The sequence below is a fragment of the Ascidiella aspersa genome, chromosome 6, assembly GCF_963924565.1.
Source record: "Ascidiella aspersa chromosome 6, kaAscAspe10.2, whole genome shotgun sequence".
In the NCBI taxonomy this organism is placed as follows: domain Eukaryota; kingdom Metazoa; phylum Chordata; class Ascidiacea; order Phlebobranchia; family Ascidiidae; genus Ascidiella; species Ascidiella aspersa.
Window position 1 is genome coordinate 18,796,351 of NC_139452.1, and position 19,946 is coordinate 18,816,296.

The 19,946-nt window shown below is 37.1% G+C and overlaps 1 protein-coding gene across 1 annotated transcript in view; it reads right to left on the minus strand.

Annotated features, from left to right (window-relative positions):
- Positions 1-5,909: 5,909 nt before the first annotated feature.
- Positions 5,910-19,946, minus strand: part of LOC146140608 (polypeptide N-acetylgalactosaminyltransferase 2-like) — a 71,071-nt gene continuing 57,034 nt past the window's right edge. The window contains exons 10-13 of the mRNA XM_083391233.1: positions 19,263-19,346; positions 14,967-15,096; positions 14,087-14,209; positions 5,910-7,079 (exon numbers count right to left, since the gene is read on the minus strand). Coding sequence (XP_083247359.1) covers positions 6,924-7,079; positions 14,087-14,209; positions 14,967-15,096; positions 19,263-19,346 — 493 coding nt within the window. The 3' untranslated portion in view covers positions 5,910-6,923. The remainder of the gene's footprint in view (positions 7,080-14,086; positions 14,210-14,966; positions 15,097-19,262; positions 19,347-19,946) is intronic.

Below are 19,946 nucleotides of genomic sequence, written 5' to 3' on the forward strand. Positions count from 1 at the left end.
GAAAAACAACTGGCCTGCAGTGAGGTTCGAACTCACGACCTCCGATCAAAGCCGCGATATATATATATATTTTTTAGTTTTTTAATGTTTTAAAAGTATAATAGATTTTCAATGTGGAGTTGATAGCTAGTTTTGGGGCTTGCATCGCCGAATCGTTGATTACCTGCTGGGTAACCTCGCCTAGCGGTTTGATAGGATGTGCTTTCTGATTTGCGCGCATTAAACGGATAATTCGATCTCCAAGACGGCTGATATAAATGTTCTGCGGCGCGCAGTTAATCCTATCTCCAGTTGTTGATCGATGAGCAGTCATAAGCTCATTTACCTTAGAGGTTAAAGATGCAATTGTTTCTGGTTCTGGAGTCTTTTTGGGCAAGGCGCTGTTTTTCCTAGATATATCATGGAATTCATCCGCATATTTGCCCAAGTCTCGCAATGCTTTTCCTTTTTGTGCCTGTATAGTAGGCCGGATTATTTCTGGTAACAGGTCTATAAATCTGCTGTGTAATATAGCTTTGGCCTTTGCGTCATTTTCGGGATCTAATGGGCAAAGATCAATCAATCTACATAGTAGTGTAGAGGGGCGCTCGTTTAGTTCTGCGCTTAGCGCGTTTACTCTATGAAGTCATTCAGTTGGGCTGGTTCCGAAAATGTGGCTTAAAATAGCCTTTTTTAGCGTTGTATAAGGATTTTGGCAAGACTTGCTTCCGCAAGGTGGGTCGCGTATTTACTAGATTGCTCTGCTGTAAACGACGCAGCGAGCAAGGCGATACGGGTGCTTTCAGTAGCAATTCCATTCGAGTCATAAAACTTATCCAAAAACACGAAATACGATTTAATTTTTGTAGACCAAACCGCGGGAATTTTTAGAAGCGAATTCCTTAAACTACCAATGCCAAGGCTGTCATTTATACTCGAATTAGAACAAGAATCGTCATTTTGTGGGCATTAACCTGAAGTAGATGATATGTTATCATTTACGGTCGGGGATTCATTTTGTAATGTATTCGCATTTTGACTTTCTGTAGAATCAGTTGGATCTTGAGTATTAGTTAAAATCTCTGTGCCAGGGTCGGATCTTTCTGGTTGTTCAGTTGAGGCCATTTGATTTTTAGAAAACATCACAACAAAGCGTTGGACGACGTGCGAGTGCGCAGTGCAGCCAATGATTTCCAGTGACGTCAGAATTGTCGAACACCGAACAGGGGATTGCCCACCCGATTCACAAAATTCCTGTCTAAAACACCAAAACACAGCTCTGCCGGCGACTTGAAGAAACAACGAGATCGCCATCCAGCGAAAGCTAACATCAATTCAGCGTCTCCCAAGACAAGGAGAACTTGGATCAACAGGGCACACAAGAGAAAATGAATCAAGAAACAGGAATAAAAAACAAAGCACATATTGCGCAAGATCAGATAATTCTCGCATTTCGCGTCCAACGTTTCCACAAACATTCCACAAACAATAAAACAAATAGCCAGGGCTTTATATGCACCCTGGCCAAAAATTTAAAGGCCGAGTATTCTGTAGTAACAGTGGTCATTTAAGATGTTTTATTGAGCATTTAAGACGTTTATTTGAGTTGTGTTCTTTTCAAAATGTATAATCAAAAATGTTGCTACTTTTTCACGCCTTTACCAAACACTTCCTGTCACGCTGCGAACAAAGCTTCAGCTGGTTCACATATGATTAATGTATAATGTGACACATATTCCGTTACAGCTAAAAGTATTTCACCTGTGAGCCAGAAAAGGCTACGGGTTCTGAATCATTTCCGCTTTCTCGTGTTGCCTTTTCTCTTTCATGCAAACTTTCAACTTATATTTGGAAAGCTTATATCAATATAACCAGTCTTGTCTAGTCAAAAAACTAAGCGGGTGTTGGCAGGCTTGCTGCCAGGCCAGCTCAACACCAGCCAACAAAAACTGTGTGGATTTGTAATCAGACTACAGCAATACCTTGAAGTAATAGTGAGGTTGATTGGTCGAGGCAAATTAGTTTAATGAGACTTGTAATTAACACACATGCTTCAAATTGATGCCCTCCGAGTGACGAACGAAGCTCAAGAAAAGTTGTACCTAAATCCGAACGAGCCACCTGCAAACTACTTTCCCAAAAAGACTGAGGAACGAAGCTCAAGAAAAGTTGTATCTAAATCTGAACGAACCACCTGCAAACTACTTTCCCAAGAATACTGAGGACCAACTCTTATTTCCGCATATCCTATGTACAAGAAAGTCGTCGAAATTAGTAAGTGGATGTTTGTAATTACAGTATATGTCGCGCAACGTACCATCATTTTCTGTTGGAAAAATTAAGCAAAAAGCAACCTTAAAGCCCCCCACCCCCGCTAAGGAAAAGAAAAAATTGAAAACGCTTATCAAGCCCACGCCTAGAATTACTCGCAGCCAAACTAAAAATCAAATGACCTCAAATAAACAACCAGAAAAATCCTCACTCGGGGCACCAATTTGAAGCCTGTGTGTTAATTACAAGTCTCATTAAACTAATTTGCCTCGACCAATCAACCTCACTATTACTTCAAGCTATTGCTGTAGTCTGATTACAAATCCACACTTGAAAAGTTTGCATGAAAGAGAAAAGGCGACACGAGAAAGCGGAAATGATTCAGAACCCGTAGCCTTTTCTGGCTGGCGAGAACAGTGACAATCACGCGTTCACACAGGTGTTTTACTATTTTTAGCTGTAAAGGAAATATATGTCACATTATACATTAATCATATGTGAACCAGCTGAAGCTTTGTTCGCAGCGTGACAGGAAGTGTTTGGCAAAGGCGTGAAAAAGTAGCAACATTTATGATTATACATTTTGAAAAGAACACAACTCAAATAAACGTGTTAAATACTCAAGCCTATGACGTAAAACATTTTATAGGGTTTCCCTATCCATAAAATACGTTAGAAATGCACCTGGTTGAAATGGATTACCGTATCAACATGTTTGTAAGAAATATTGCAAATGCAGGTAAAGCTTCACTTTACAAAAACCATACCTATTCGATTTAAAACAAAATTATTGTTTAAAAGTTCACTAAAAAACAAACGAGCAAACCGACAAGACTTGGTCTAGGTCGTGTGTGTTAAGAGCTATCAACACAAGCAGAATATTTATATAATGTATTCAATGTAAAAATATAGACACAACAGAACTAAAGTTCCAAGACAGTGACTCTTTGCCACGAACTTGTCCTGTTAATTTAAAAATATTAATTTTCGGCTACCAAAGCAAATTCGTTCCAAGATTCTGTGAAATTGTTCTAAACAGGCTAGTTTTAAACTTATGTAAGTGTAGCAGGTGGAGTTAAAGTTGTTTTTAAACCTTGTGGTACAAATTGATCAATTTAAAACAACGGATTCTTCCTGTCCCATCTTGCGAATCACACTGTCCCATCAAATAAAACTCTGGGTTCCTAAGACGGGACACAGCAACGTTTTTTCTAAGATGATTTAATAAAAAAGTTTAATAGCTAGAGGCAAAGTTATAGGTGTTTTTTAAGCGTTAGGGCAGAGGTATCAAACAGGCATGATATTATTCAAAGTTGTTGTTATAACTGAGAACTACAATCATTTGAAAAAACGTGTCCCATCATGAGCAACCTTCCCCTACATGTACCCAGTGGTGGGATTCAGCTGGTTCGCAACGGTTCTATAGAACCGTCTCATGAAATTTTAGGAGATTAGCGAACCGGTTAGCATTAAGCTACTGCCAATGGATTTTTGAATCTTATCTGAGACTGATATACCCGATTTTTAATATCCAAGTACCGGTAGTTTACGTGTTTTTTTCAAAATGTACAATTCTTAAGTTCGCACGTAACATAGTGTTAAATTTTTATAATTGTAAAAATTTTCCTTTATAGTTTGTCTGAAAATTGCATCGTTGCGTCATAAGAACAAGTCAAGAGACGACTGCTGCTTTTTAGTGTGTCTGTTAGCAATGATGGGATTCAGCCGGTTCAAACCTTTCGCTGTAACCTGAGGTTGCATTCTGTTATTGCAACTACTTTAATTATTTGCTGTAAAATATAACTTTTTTAACAGAACAGGCTGAAAAATATAAGGCTTTTGTGATAGAACCGGCTGACAAAAAATTTAAATCCCACAACCAGGGGGGCCGGCAGAAAATTTTCCAGGGGGGGGGACAATCAGGGGCGTAACCAGAAAATCAAAAAAGGGGTCCTGAATTTTCAACTTAGGGAATTCACCTATTTTTCGCCTGACGTTAATGAATAATGACGTCAATAAAACAGTTACAGTATGACGTCATAGAATGGTGATTGCAAGACGTGATAGAAAAAAAAACAGAAACAGCCAAATACGTCCAGCAAAGCGAGTACGTGCGTCGTCGACAATCCTGTCAGGCGCCAGCTGCGAAACCACAGTGTGCAATCGATAACTTTAGGCAAAAAAAAACCAAGACCTTGAAATATGTGTATTTAATTGTGGTAGAATCATACATAATAATTCGACTATTAGCAGCACAGTTTTCAAGTTCCATGAACGAAACTAGCGCTGAATTACAAGCACGCCTTTCACCACGTGCAATACTAAACGAAGATCGTTTTTACCGGGTGTTATTATGCCACGATTGGCGCAACATCTGCGCCGAGCTGTGTGCCAAGTCAGCTAAATTACAAGCTGTGGTTGAGGGGAAATAAGTCGTGTCCATTGCACACTTGGCACGTGGTCTTAGAGTATGCTTAAAAAGCATAATTTTGCGTTAACTATCATTACTTAAAAATTTACACTTTAAAACGCGCACGACAGTCACCATTATACCTCCTTTTAAGAATCTGCTTCATTTAAACAAATGTCGATGTTACACCAACATCGGATATTAGCGCAGAGACCGAACAGCGAGAAACATGGGCTACTGCGTATAACTTGACGTTTTTAACGAGAAAAAACGAAATAAGGTTTGACTTAGCGTTGTCAAAAGTCTACACACTTGCTTATAAGTCAACCTAAACCAGTGGGGGGGCCATTAGAACATTTGAGGAGGGCCACAGACCAATTTAAAAAGCTAGATTTAGTTTCATTTGTGTCATTATATTTAATTTTAAAGGAATAATGGTTTGGGAGGAATTAAAAGGGAATCTCACTAATGCACGGTTGATTAAATAATCTGTTTTGAAATATGTTTTGCTGTGTTTTGTTCTAAACCTATTTTAAAGTTTTTTCTTTTATAAAAATTCTATTGGGAGAAACTATCCAGCGTTTACGGTCGACCAAACTAAAGACGAAAAACGGCTTTGGCTTCGCATTAGATAAACACGTGATCCAATTACTCAAAAAGCCCGCCGCTTCGAACAGTTTGTTAAACCATGACAAAAACGATAATATCACTTACTAAAAGGGGTGGGTAAGAACTCCCTGAGTTTTAAGCAGATGCACAACTACTGCACGTGTTTCAGATGAAAACCATCAGAATCACGGTTTTCATTTGTGCACCAAAGTATTGACAAAAAATAAAGTTTTCTTTTGGCACAAAGGTTTACCTGTACCTTGGGAGTCTCTAAAAACGCTGTTAAAAAATTCGGCCAAAAACAAAAAATCTGAATTTTAAAATTACGGTTTCGACAGTGCACCAAAATGTTGTTTTTGAGAAATTGTTTTTTTTTTCGCACAAAGGCTTACATCGTACGATGGAAATCTCTAAATACGCGAACAACCAAATTCGACTAAAACAAAAATTCTGAGCTTTGATCAGTTAAACGTTTTCAGCTGAACATGATCTAATTCACGGTTTTCACTAGTGCCACAAAATATTGTTCAAGGAAATTTCACAATTTTTTACCCAATTGCTTAAAATTGCTTTTAAAACTTTTAAAACAATATATATACTGCTTCGAAAGTTCCCCTAATTGATCAACATCAAACATCAACCGAATAGCATGTTTTTTAATGACCAAGACTTTAGGATCTGTCTTTCTTGTATCAGCATGTTAGTTACAACGATATTAAAGCGACAAAAGTACAAAGTTCCAATTGGCACAATAGCAGGTTTTTTAAATGTGTGAAGTTCTGCACGACTTGACGTTCAACACCAATGGTATAAGGTACCAAAAATGGTTAACAAATTGCACGAAAAATTTGGAAACAAGATTTTTTTTTTAAATACAAAAAAGAAAACAGTCAAATAAATAAAAGTTCATTAATTAGTAGCAAGGTAAATAATATCTGTATTGCACAACTTTAATTAGCTGGTTTCTAGAAACTAAATTAGTGTATAGTGTATGGTCTTGTTGGGACTAACAGTAGTGGTTTCATGCCGAAAAAGTGAAAATTTATTACTTTTGGCAACAACATATGTTTGGGAAACACAAGCAATAATTGTAAGCCACATTCAAATTACCTATACAACGATTTACATTGCAGAAAAAACATTGTGCAAAGTCAGTTTCTGTACGGTAAGTGCATATCGCAACATAAAAGTTATCGTACGTGTGACTGGCAGCAAAAATATATGAAAAAGCCATTAGGAAATCGCTATCTTGATGGAAAGGATCGTCCATTTTGATGCTGTTAGCAATCTATGATGAATCTTGACAAATCTCACAGGTCAAGTGCACGTCATGTAAGAGGAATAAAATGGAACACCGATTGAGCAAAATCTTTCAGACAGTTTAAACGGCTATATGTTTTGGTTGTTGTACAAAACAATAGGACACTGTGGTCTTTATTTTGATTGTATTATTCGCCTAAAATGATTAAGTATTAATTTTTTACTTTATACATGTTGTTTTCAGCAATAACAAGTAAAACAATTACAAGATAAGTCCAGAAAATAAATTTTTGGACCATGTAATAACTGTTTTTTAATATAACATACAAGTTAAACTCCTGCATAACAAAATAATTCAAAATACATTGTTGTCCGAAAAATGATCCATTGGGTGTCAATTTAATGGTAGGATTCCCATTGTGAACTTCCAATGTTGCGACGGTCGGTGATTGCACAGCGACAATACAAGACCTTTTTCCCGTGAGAATTTGCTGTCGATACATAAGTCAGACCCACTCAATCGAAGCTGATTGTTAGAGTGGTCAAACTTCTGCACAAAATGTTTCAACATTGATTTAAGATCGGTTCATAAAACATTTTCATAACCTGTTTTGATCGCAAGTGTATATATTCGGGAACCAGATTAAGTTATAATATCAAAAGCTCTTCTATAGATAGAGCACATTAATCACTATTTAACCAAACTGGTCAATCTATGTATTATTATAAAAATGTAATATAAACGAATACAGTTAAACCAGGTATGAAATTGAAAGTTATTTTATCCTTTTTTTTCTCCAGGCCTCATTGTTATTGAATTTCAGTCTTTCAAAAGTAATTTATGCATTTCATTTGAGGATAAACATAACATAGTTGAAAAAATATTTTTAGGAATAAAAAAACATGTATAGGCTTCACTTATTCTGCAGCCTTGTCATAAAGCTCTTAAAATACCAGACAGGATATACAGAATTGTTCCAATAGAACAGTATCCCTCCTTTTCAGTCACACCCACCTAGTATACCGCTAAAACGACAATAGTAAAGTAAAACATAGAATAATTAAATAAACAACGGCGCAAAAATCCAAGATTTTATTTCCTAACTTTACAAGATGTCCTATTTTCCTAACCATAACGCGTGCCTTGATGTTTCTTCTCTTTCACATTAAGACATGGGTTAAAAACTTCTAAAGCACATCGGCATACCAGTATGTGGGACCAATTTATAATAGTTCGGGAGCATTTCTGGAGTAGTACTGGGGTTATACTAAATCTAAGTTTATTGATCTTAAATTAATGGTTAATGTAGAGTTGTTGTATAATACTGTGTTGTATAGGATTGTTGAGTGCGACCTTTATGACGTATTGCTGTGCCTGTATATAACCGCCACTCTTGCAGTACTTCGTTATTCATTACTTGTGTTCTAATACGTCGCTGTGTGTCACGTACCCTGCCAGTAAATACTACATGGTGTCAGAAGTGGATTCAACTGCATAAGATGTCTTTCAACAGCCAGATTGCACTACCGGAAGCTTTTAATTTTAACCAACCGGAAGGATGGGACAATTGGCTGCGACGCTTCGAAAGGTATCGACAAGCGTCGGATCTATGTAGTGAATCGGAGAAAAAGCAGGTGAACTTGTTTCTTTATTTACTGGGAAACACGGGAGATGACGTATTGTCCTCGTTTTCATTGTCTGAAGATGAATCTTCGACTTATGATGTGGTTATAAGAAGTTTAAAGAGTCCTTTAATGTTCGAGTTAACGTTATTTATGAACGGGCCACTTTCAATCGCATTTGCCAAGAAACCGTACAGACTGTTGATGATTTTATAACTTCATTGTATTCACAAGTCGATAAATGCAACTATGGGGTTCTCAAAGATAAAATGATTCGTGATCGCATAGTAGTGGGTATTTGCGATAAAACTCTTTCTGAAAGACTGCAACTTGACGCAGAAATAACGTTAACTAAGGCAGTAAATCTGGTTCGAAACGTGAAGTTTGTTAAGAAACAACAAAAAATCTTGCAGTCCAACGATCATCAGGTAAAGCAGGTGGAGATCGACACGATGCAAAGGTATACGCCTCGCGCCAGCGGGGACCCCAAAGTCAGAAAGTGTGCGTCGTGCGCTAATTATTACAGAAGCGCTCAACACGTGTGTGTGTCCCGCTAGAAATGCATTTTGTTTTTAATGCGGAAGGCGCGGCCACTACAAGCGGGCATGTAATGGTTCGCAGGTAAATGCTCTTTTAAGTTGTATGAAACCTTAAGATTCCTTCATTGGCCATTTATCCGGGGAGAACTGCGCCAGTCCAATGGCTTGGATTTCATTTAATGGGTTACGATTACATTGTAGATTGGACTCTGGCGCAGATGAGTCAGTAATTTCCTACGCAAATTTTAGGAGAATTCCACAGGTAAAACTTCTTCCGCCGAACCAGACGCTGCGTGGTCCTCGAAAAGAAGATTTACCGAGTGAAGGTAGATTCATTGCCACCTTATGTCATAGTGATGTTTCTGTTACGGAATTTTTTTTATGTTTTTCGTAATTTAAACCAGTCTTTATTAGGATGGCCGGCTATTAAAAGAATGGGATTAACGTCATGCTTAAACGCGATTGATGCAACGCAGAGGTATCGCAATTTATTCCCATCGTTATTTACGGGGCTGGGTCAACTAGGTGAGCAATATCGGGTGAAACTTAAACCGGATGCGAAACCATTTTGTTTGTCCAGTCCCCGCAGGGTTCCTATTCCCCTTAAAGATGCGGTCGAAGCTGAATTGATTGAAATGCTCAAGACTGGAGTAATTTCTAAGGTAACGGAACCAACGGACTGGTGTTCGGGAATGGTTGTTGTGAGGAAAAATAACGAAAAGGTGCGTATATGCGTGGATTACAAAAAGTTGAATCAAAGCGAATGTCGAGAAAATTATAGGTTGCCAACTGTGGATGCAACATTAGCAAGACTGGCTAACGCAGCGGTATTTAGCAAACTGGATGCAAATTCGGGGTTTTGGCAAATTCCTCTTTCTAAAGAGTCAAGATTATTAACTACTTTTATAGCCGATAGTGGCCGTTATTGCTTCAACAGACTTCCATTTGGGATTTGTTCTGCCCCAGAACATTTTCAACGACAAATGACTTCCATTCTTGAGGGTTTGGATGGGGTGCTGTGCAAAATGGATGATGTGTTGGTATTCGGAAGTTGCCAAGAAGAACACGATAGACGTCTTCGCAAAGTTTTACAAAGGTTAAGTAATTGTGGGGTAACACTTAACGATAAATGTGAATTTTCAAAAACCGAAATTAAGTTTTTAGGTCACATAATTGACAAAACAGGAATTCGAAGTGACCCCGATAAAGTGAAAGCAATAACAGAAATGTCACGTCCGGCTAATACAACCAATGTCAGACAATTTCTTGGTATGGCCACTCAACTCTCAAAGTTTATTCCGCGATTGTCGCAGGTAACGAAACCACTTAGAGACCTGTTAACAAAGGATCAGAAGTGGAGATGGGAGAAAATACATGAAGATGCTTTCATCGAGATCAAGAATATGCTTACTACCACACCGACATTAGTGCATTATAATCCAAGTTTAAAAATTGTTGTATCTGCAGATGCTTCATCTTACGGCCTGGGTGCGGTACTTCGACAAGAAGTTGATGGCGACTTGAAGCCGGTAGCATATGCCTCGCGATCACTAAATCCAACTGAGCAACGGTATGCTCAGATAGAAAGAAGCTTTGGCGGTAACGTGGGCATGTGAAAAGTTGAGAGATTTTTTAATAGGCTTACGATTCTGCATTGAAACCGACCATAAACCTCTAATCAGTTTATTTATGAAGAAAAATCTTGACGAATTGTCTCCGAGAATCAGCGTTTTCGAATGAGATTGGCGAGGTATGATTTTACCATTACTTTTGTCGCAGGTAAAAATCTACTAACTCCGGATACGTTGTCCCGATCACCTGTTTCTTGCCAGAATGAAGACGAGCTGCAGTTTATGAATTTGGTGGAAGCTCAAGTCGATGCTGTTATAAAGTTTTTGCCAGCCACTGACAAGAGACTCGAGGAAATTCGTAAAGCCATTCAAACCGATTCAACATGCCTGAAAATTATCGAGTACTGTCAAAGTAAGTGGCCAGATATAGTTATTAATGACCTTGTTCCTTATAAAAGGGTTTCTTCCGACCTTGCCTACCACAGAGGACTCTTGATGAAGGGAGATCGGTTGGTGGTACCGGAGGATCTACGAGGTAGTGTACTTTCCAGCATTCACGAGGGTCACCAGGGGATTACAAAATGTCGTAATCGTGCCAAATCAGCCGTTTGGTGGCCGGGGTTAAACTCCGATGTGGAATCTTTCGTGAGTAGGTGTCATATATGTACTCAGTTACGCAGCCGCAGTCCGGAAATGATGATACCAACGAAACTCCCAGATTATCCATGGCAGAAAGTGGGCTGTGACTTATTTTACTTTAATAATAACATTACTTCATTGTCGTAGATTACTTTTCACGTTTTATTGAAATAGGTTTACTAAACAAAGACATCGGGTCGGACAACCTTATTATTCATTTAAAGTCCATTTTCGCAAGACATGGGATTCCAGAAGAGGTTATGTCCGACAACGGCCCTCAGTTCTCATCGATGACATTCGCAAAGTTTGCGGACAGTTTTGGATTTCGCCATGTGACGAGTAGTCCACATTTTCCGCAGAGCAACGGAGAGGCGGAGAGAGCGGTTCACACGGTGAAAAACTTGTTACATAAATCGGGCGACCCGTATATAGCGTTGCTGGCATACCGGGCTACACCGTTGCAATGTGGTTGGTCACCAGCGGAGCTGTCGATGGGGAGAAGAGTGTGATCAACGGTGCCAGGACTCCCACAACATCTGGTGCCACAATGGCCTTATCTAGACTCGTTTCGCAGCGCGGACGAGCAAGTAAAACGTCGTCAAAAGCGAGACTTCGATAAACGTCGTCAAAAGCGAGACTTCGATAAACGTCATCGCAGTCGAGATTTGCCGTCTCTATCTCCAGGCACTTACGCTTGGATAAATCACGATAACGCATATAAAGAGTGTACTGTTGCCTCACAATATGATAATGTACCACGTTCGTATGTTGTTAATGATGGTGCTAATATGCTACGCAGAAATAGACGCGATGAAATTCCTATCCCTGTTGAACCTGTATATACTCGTTCTGGTCGTTTGGTAAAGCCTCTCGGGCGGCTTAACTTATAAGTTTAACGTTCAATATTCTAGAAAGGGAGATGTAGAGTTGTTGTATAGTGTGTTGTATAGGATTGTTGAGTGCGACCTTTATGACGTATTGCTGTGCCTGTATATAACCGCCACTCTTGCAGTACTTCGTTATTCATTACTTGTGTTCTAATACGTCGCTGTGTGTCCCGTACCCTGCCAGTAAACTAATACTACAGTTAAGGAATACGAATTATTATTTTATGAACAACACCTAACAAGTTTCTATAGGAAGACCACATAATGCGCTTTTGTCCTAATCACAAAAGGTTTGTAAAACAGACCCCCTTGGCAGAGCACCACTTCAGGCGACATCAGCTTGACTGCAAAAGCACTGAATAAAACTGACATAAAGTATAGACCTTAACATAATAAGATGTTAAATAAGTATATAAATAAACCACACAATTTACCACCAAGAAAAGCATACTACACCAAACTCTCAATACAGTTTTTATTCAAATTTATTGAAAACACACAGAATTTGTTGCCAATTTGCATAAAATGAGTTTTTGCATTTTTAAAGGTAATGAATTTTAACTAAGTCAGTAAAATATAAATAAATATCACAAATTCATTAAAATTAATGCATTATACGAATTTGCCTCTAGTGACCCCCGCTATAGTGACCCCCGCTATAGTGACACTTCGCCTATAGTAACAGCTCTTACAAATGAAGAATACAAAATGAGTAATTTGCAAGAAGTTGAGTCTGTAGACCAGGTAGACATAGACCAGGGGTGCACAAATTTCAGCTACTTAGGGATTGAGAATCTTTATTTTTTAAACTCGTCCAAAAATATGGAACTATAAAGCACTATAATAATGCGAAGTGCGAAAAAAAATGTGTTTATTGAGTTTAAATTTGTCAAAACTTTCACCTTAAACGAAATGGGCTGGGCATATTAAAAGAATCGTGTAATGTTAAAAACATCAACATTTATGTTCGAATTGAACAAAAAATTGTAATTCATATATTTTGTTAGTAACGCGGTGCAACATGCTATAATATACATAGTGCCTTCGATATTAACTGATTTCCTTAAAAGGAACGAAAACAACACAACAGTGACTTGTAGCAGTACTTCGTCACATTGTTGTTTTGCCACAGAGAATTTTTGTTTTTATCGCTGTGTCGTAATGGAAAGTTTTCGGTAAAAATCCATTGCCTAGATTTATTGCAATCGCATTTCAATGTTTGCGTTATCTTTGCAGCAAATGTGCAAGATTCATTTTTGACACCAATTTTTATGCGTCAGAGCATTTTCTAAAATAACGTATATCCGTTTTAGCATATGTTTTCAAAACGCCGGTCCGCGCCGCGGTGTAAACATAGATTAGTTTTCCCCGGTCGCGTGATATTCATTTGTTGTCATTTGACTGAAGTCAGAAGACGTTTCGCAATCGCGTTTTGACGTAAAAATTGTATGTTTAGCGTCAGAAATTAGTGTGAAGAAGGTTGGTTAACGCCCTTTTTGTCAAGTGGTATTTTGTTAAGTATTGTAAGAATTAATGACGTAAATCCTTTTTTTGTTCACAGAAACTTTGCTAACTGATTATCGTCTATAAATAGCGTGCTCAATCAATACAGAATGCCTTTTACTCAAACAACAAATTCGAGTGCTTTTGTGACTGAAGCAGATAGGGTATATTCAATTCGTTATTATGAAGATCAGTATCGAATAAAGTCTTGTCTGTTACTCAAGGAACCAATTGCAGTGCTCGTATGTTAGAAGCAGTCGACAATGAACAATTCAATTTGAATGCAGTATCTATCTTGTAGTCGAGAAATTGATACACCGGAGACACAAAGACAATTAAATGAGTACTCATCATCAACCACTTCTATAGACTGATAGAGGTTCGCACCAAAACAAACAAGTTAATATGAACGAATCTTGTATTGGTAATATTGCTACCGCTAGATAGGAGTAGATAGCTATAAAAAAATGAAAATGATGACGTCACACTATCTGAGGTTTTTGTCCCCAATTAAGAACCCTAAACAACTAAATCGCACCTACATACCACTCTACATCATTTTTTTGTTTTAAAATTCTACAATGTCTACTTTTCTGAAAAAAACAGACAAAAATCGGTCTAAAACATACCAAAGCAAACCAAAAAAGAATAGCGTCAAACACAAGATATGTCCAGAAAATAAATTTTCGGAATTTTTCCCATATAAATAGTGCTTAGCAGCAACTAAAATTAGTGCATAAAAACAATTTTTGTTATATCATCATGGCGATTTCTTGCCAGATTTAACTAACCAACCTGAAATGGATTGTCTTTGTCACATTGACGTAATTTTATAATGCTTCCTTCGCTTATCCCATCACTGGCGGATAAACATAAATCTTGATGGCGTAGCTGTTGATTGTTTTCTAAAGTAAATTCCTAAACAAAATTTTCAGATAAAAAGTTTTTGCCTATTTGTGAAATTGTATCTTTATTGGTTTTACAAACATTATTTAAAAAAAAACGAAAAAAAAACAAACAATTTAACTTGCTGAGGTGGTATTTCAGCTAAGCTCATTTTCGAAAAACTTAGCGCACTTGCCATTTATTGGCTGAAGTGCAAAAGACAAAAAAAAAAAACCAAATGTTTGGATCAATCTACAGTTGACTCCCGAGGCCAACATGATCATTATTATGCAAGGATTATTAAATATAATACTTTATGTACCCTATGTTTACTTCACATATGTTTTCAAAACAGCTACTAACGGATAAAAAAATCCTGCAGGAGTTTTATTTAGGTAACATACCAAAAAAAATAACCAAATGAGTTTTTTTCGAGCTACAAACAGACAAAAAAGTGCCCAAATGATTTTTATTCAAGCTATATACGACCAAAGTGAGTGAATTTGTTTATTTATGCTATGTATGACAAAAAACACAATATTTGTGCAGGTTTAACCTCATAATAGACGGTCAGAACAAAATGAGATTAGTGTAAATAGCAATCATAATAAAATGGGATTAATATAATACCGGGCTAAAATATACATAGGGAGCAGAACGTGGGTGTGCAGAGGGATTTAATCATCCTTAATAAGCTTTTATTTATCGGCAGTAACTTTTGCTAAAAATTATGTAACATTAGACAATAAACTAAATAACTATCCAAAATATGTATTAGTGTAAGTATTACCTGGTTACCTCCTGCATCATGACACTCAAAAACACCCAAACCACCGTCAAATATAGCCCCCAGTGTATCCATGCAAGACTGTTCATTCTGCTTAATTGAACCAAATGCCACAGACTCTTTACTTGGAACCCTACATATTATACACATAAAACAATCAAATCACATCATTTCTGTTTAGTTCGGCAATTGTAAAAAAATATTTAAGCAAGGGGTGTTCAACACAGGGCACACATGCCGAATGTGATATGCAGCCCAATAAAAAATAGCATGCAAGCCTCGCAAATTACTTAATCTGTTATTCAGCCAATTGTCAAAAAATACTAAATTTGTTATCCAGCCAATTGTTACTGTTTGTTTACAATATAAAACAAACGACAATTAACAACTAATTCTAATATGATAACATCATAATGTGGTGATAATTCTAATTCAAAAAAATTTCTCACTCAATAGTTGCCTTTGGTCGCAAACTAAGTTTAAAAATGCTTTTGGGAAGATCCTCTGAATACTCAGGAGACCACCCTGAGTAGCAGTGTCTACTTCTTCTTGGACACACCGACAATGGTCATGCAGGGGTCAATCCCATAAAAATGCCATAACTCTGTGACCGGTGGTGCTAGAGAGTTAATTTTGATACCAAAAGTGGAATGTGCACTTTTTTATCTGTCCTATAAGAACTATTTGTCCTAATTTTACTAAAAATATACTTAGGCACTCAAAATCAATAATTTCTAAATTAAAATATTTTTAGTAAAATTTTTTTTTTAGTGAAAAAGAAATTTAAAAGAAACGCCGTTATACCAAAAAAAAAATCGCGCTCACTTGCTCTCCAGGTGCGCCCAAACTTAAAACGGTTATCAAACGCTGAACTAAATTAACTAACTATTGAAGTTACACTGTTTTTTTCGAAATAGTTTTATATGTCGCGCTAATCGAAAAAACACCCGGGAAGCGATCTCCGTTTAGTATTGCAGGTTTTTTCGCCTGAAAGTTAACGATTGCATACGCCCCTGCTTTCTACCATGATCAACGTAGTGAAAGAATCGGTAGATTAATTGACATTGTACAAATTCTGTCTCCAACAGACATCAATTTCAAAATGAGAGTTTCTCAGCAACTAAGATAAGGCTTCTTGCTCAACAGTGGATAACCCAGGCCAGCCGCCAACTGAATGCTGGGATTCGTAAAGTACTGCAAGCAAATCGTGTACTGTAACGGCTAGTACATCATCTGAAGACTTTGGCCAACCAGCAAAAAAGTTAAAGCTAAATCTGCAAAATAGGCAAACAATCAAAAATCTTGTTTTGATGAGCGAAAGGTTACAACTGTCCGACAGAGCTGGGTCACCAACATGTACAGTCACATTAAAAGATTTTGGCATAGTTACTGACACCGACACCACATGCGTGATCAACAGGTAACAACTGAACACACCAGAAAAATTCACAGAAGAACCAATCTCGAGAAATTATGTCATAGTGAGAGAACCTGGCGAGTTCTACCTTTTACATGTTAGTCCAGAAACTGGAACAGGGCTTCAAATCTCAGACTCAACTTATCAGGCCCTGAAAGACACAGAGCTTGAACAAACATTGAACATCTTTGGACCTGATCGGACAGCATCGATGACAGGATCAAGGAAGGGCTGTATAGCTTCACTGAAATCACTTTATCAGAGGTCTTTGCAATCAATTGTGCTTTAACAACACAATTGACCAACCCAGCCGTGATTATTATTACGGCTACAGAATCTGCATGGCCGTAATGTTGGGCACTGTTGATAAAGACCTCGAGCTTCTTGAAGTTGGAGGACTTTCCCATGCACGCCTGACCTTGGCCGGTCGCATACTCTGTTTCTATGTTTCTGTACAACGACCAACCACAACATTGACAACAATCACAGAATTTTGCACTAGAGTTTACTTTCCCACATGGTTTAAAATCAAGCATCACATATGGGCGGAACAACTTCTTCAAAATGCTACAAATAGTCGTCAAATTTCAGAACAATAAAGTTAAGAAGATTGCACTGGATGTCCTTAAGCGAAATGCATTCTTTGTGCAACAAGAAAACGTTCTCTTGGGGATGATGGCAGATGATGATGAGAAAGTTTGTCATTTAACTGACAACAAAATTCTTAGTTTGAGAGGGGTTATTGAACAATTTTCATTTGAAAATCAAGTCCCTATAAGCGAAGCAGCACCAGTTCAGAATAAGCCATCCGATGGGGAAGAATCCGTAGCTTCTGTCCATGTGAGAAAATCCAATGTTCCTACAATCAACGTTCATGTTAAATCTTACTACAAACTTGTGAACTTAAATTATGACCGACCCAATCAACCACAAACAATTCAACACCTGACCAACCTCAACATCGAAAATATCAGAGAACAAAAGCTCATTATGCGCCATCTGTGCCACAATCAAGCTGTGGAGCGCCACATAAAGCTTGTAACCGAAGCTTCATCAGCAGTAGCTGGCTTCAACAAAGGTGACTGTCTGATGAAGCTAAAGATTCGGTCTCGAAAACTGATGAAGCAATACAATACCAAAAAGCAATTTCAATCTTAGGTCCTCCTGCTGATGCCATTTTCTCCCTGCATAAAACTGGCATAACGTTGTTCTAGGTTATTGTAATATTATGAAACCCAATTTCATATTTGTTTGGTGTTACCAACCTGTGCTTGTGCTTGATCTAAAACCACTCAAATGTGTGTTTCATTGGTTAGAGATATTTTATACTCATTATGCTGATTTCTTGTGGAGTGATTATGTTATGGTGATGTTGAACTGTGCATAATGCTATGTCTTCTTCATATTTGACCCAAAAATTACATTTTGTGAAAATAACCATATAACTAGTGAAGTTTGGAAAAACGCATACTTTGTGACAGATAGAAAAGTGCACAATCCGCTTCTTTTGGCATCAAAATTAGAGTTATAGCATTTTCATGGGATTTGACCTTTGCATCAGGGTTGCCGCCTGAGTATTCCAGGCAACTTTCCAAAAACATTTTTAAACTTAGTTTTGGGACCAAGGGTAACTATTAAGTGGGGATTTTTTTTGAATTAGTGATTTTTATTTTTTTCAGTCCACCAGGCCAGCATTCACATAATTACATAGCTTGGTGTGAAGAAGCAAAAGTCAGCTCACCGAAGGACACTTAGATGCAGTAACGCAATTTCTACTACGCAGCTTAAGGCCAATCTATCTGTATAGTTTGGCTAAAAACAAATGTTTGCAAAAAAGCAGTTTGATCAATATGAATGGTTTGCTTGACTAAATATATGAATGGTTTGCTTGACTAAATGTTTTCATGAGTAGATAAGCATTTTTATTTTTTGTAGAAAAAGCCCTTTAATTAGAAAGAATTAGTTACGAAACTTTGGCATGGAAAGAATTAATACAAAAAAATTGGCATGTCGGCATGTTTGAGTTGAACACCCCTGATTTAAGCTATAACATAAAATCTTCAAAGAATATATCTTTCAATATCATAGTAATTTACATTGTTGCAAATAACTATTTAAGTCTTGTTGAGCTTAATTGCATATTGTGAAAAGTCAGGAATATTTGCATTGCAATAAATGGCAAACATTTTTCATAAAGAGCCAAATAACTGTAAGGCCTTCGCAAAACCGAATACACCATCGCAAACCGGATACCTTCTTGTCAAACTTTTGTAACTTGATCATTGTTCAACAAAGAAATTAAAAAAGTGACTATGTAACAAAAACTGTACAAAATTTAAATGAATTGTTGCTTAGTTTAAAATTTCGTTAAAATTTCGTTTGGAATCTCATACTAAAACATTTTGACTTTACTTCTCTTTATTAAAGAAATATGCCACAGCCCACAGGCCTTATTAATTGACTGGGTCGGATCTGGCCTGTGGGCTGTACATTTGGGACCCCTGGTCCAGAGAAATGTCAAAAACATTTGAAATATGAAAAATCTCTAGAACAATGGTTGTAGTGCTAACATTAAACTATTTATTGTAACACATAACTAGTGCTGCAAATAAGGCAAAGGAAAAGTCTCAGCTAAAGCAATAAATTTGCCAATTAAAGTCCAATCGCCGCCAATTATAATGGAACCATTAAAGTATTGAAATGAATAACTTCCTAAAATTCCAAGAAATGTTTTGCTTAGTAAAAAACAAAAAATTAGGCATCAATTTAATTTCATCAAAAAATCTTTAACAATTGCCCTCGAGTATTTTACTAAAGGTATTACTGTCAAAACAATTTTGAGAAAAAAATGATATTTAAAAGATGTGGAAACCAGACATTACCTCAGTTCCGGGTATACATGCTGCAGATACCACTTAAATGGCTTGCAAAGGTTCCTTTTTCGTATTTCTACTCTGGTGGCAATGCTACAACAAAACAGATTAACTATGATAAAACAAACATGCAATTCTAGTTACAGAAAAAATATTTATAGCTAGAAACAACTTATGTTTAATTGTGATCAACTGAGATATTTATTAACAATTTGCGATTGACCAGTTTGGTAAGAAAGTCAGGACATATAACCCCACTAGACAGAAAATCAGCAGTTTTCTCATAGTTCGAATTTCATATAAGGATGTAAATGAAATAAAAAATCGATATACGCATGGCCATTAGCCCTGTTTAAAACAATCTTTGCAGTATAGAGATTGCATCGTGAACACATAGTTTTGGTGCGATTTTTTTCCTAATTTGTGCAATTTTTTTCCCTAATTTTGGTGCAAGTGCATCTTCATAGAGTTTTACCTCAATATGAAAGATAATTCCGACATTATCCATTGACGTCCTAAAACTTGGTGATGTCTTACTGCGGTATCACATTGACTATTTTGTATCAGCAACTCTTAACGGCTAAACAAGAAAATTGAATTATTGTATTTTGCCATTTTGTTGTAAAATATTGTAACCCACCCATGTGTTCAGCAGAAAAAACTAACAATTGATAAATAATTTTTTTCACCACA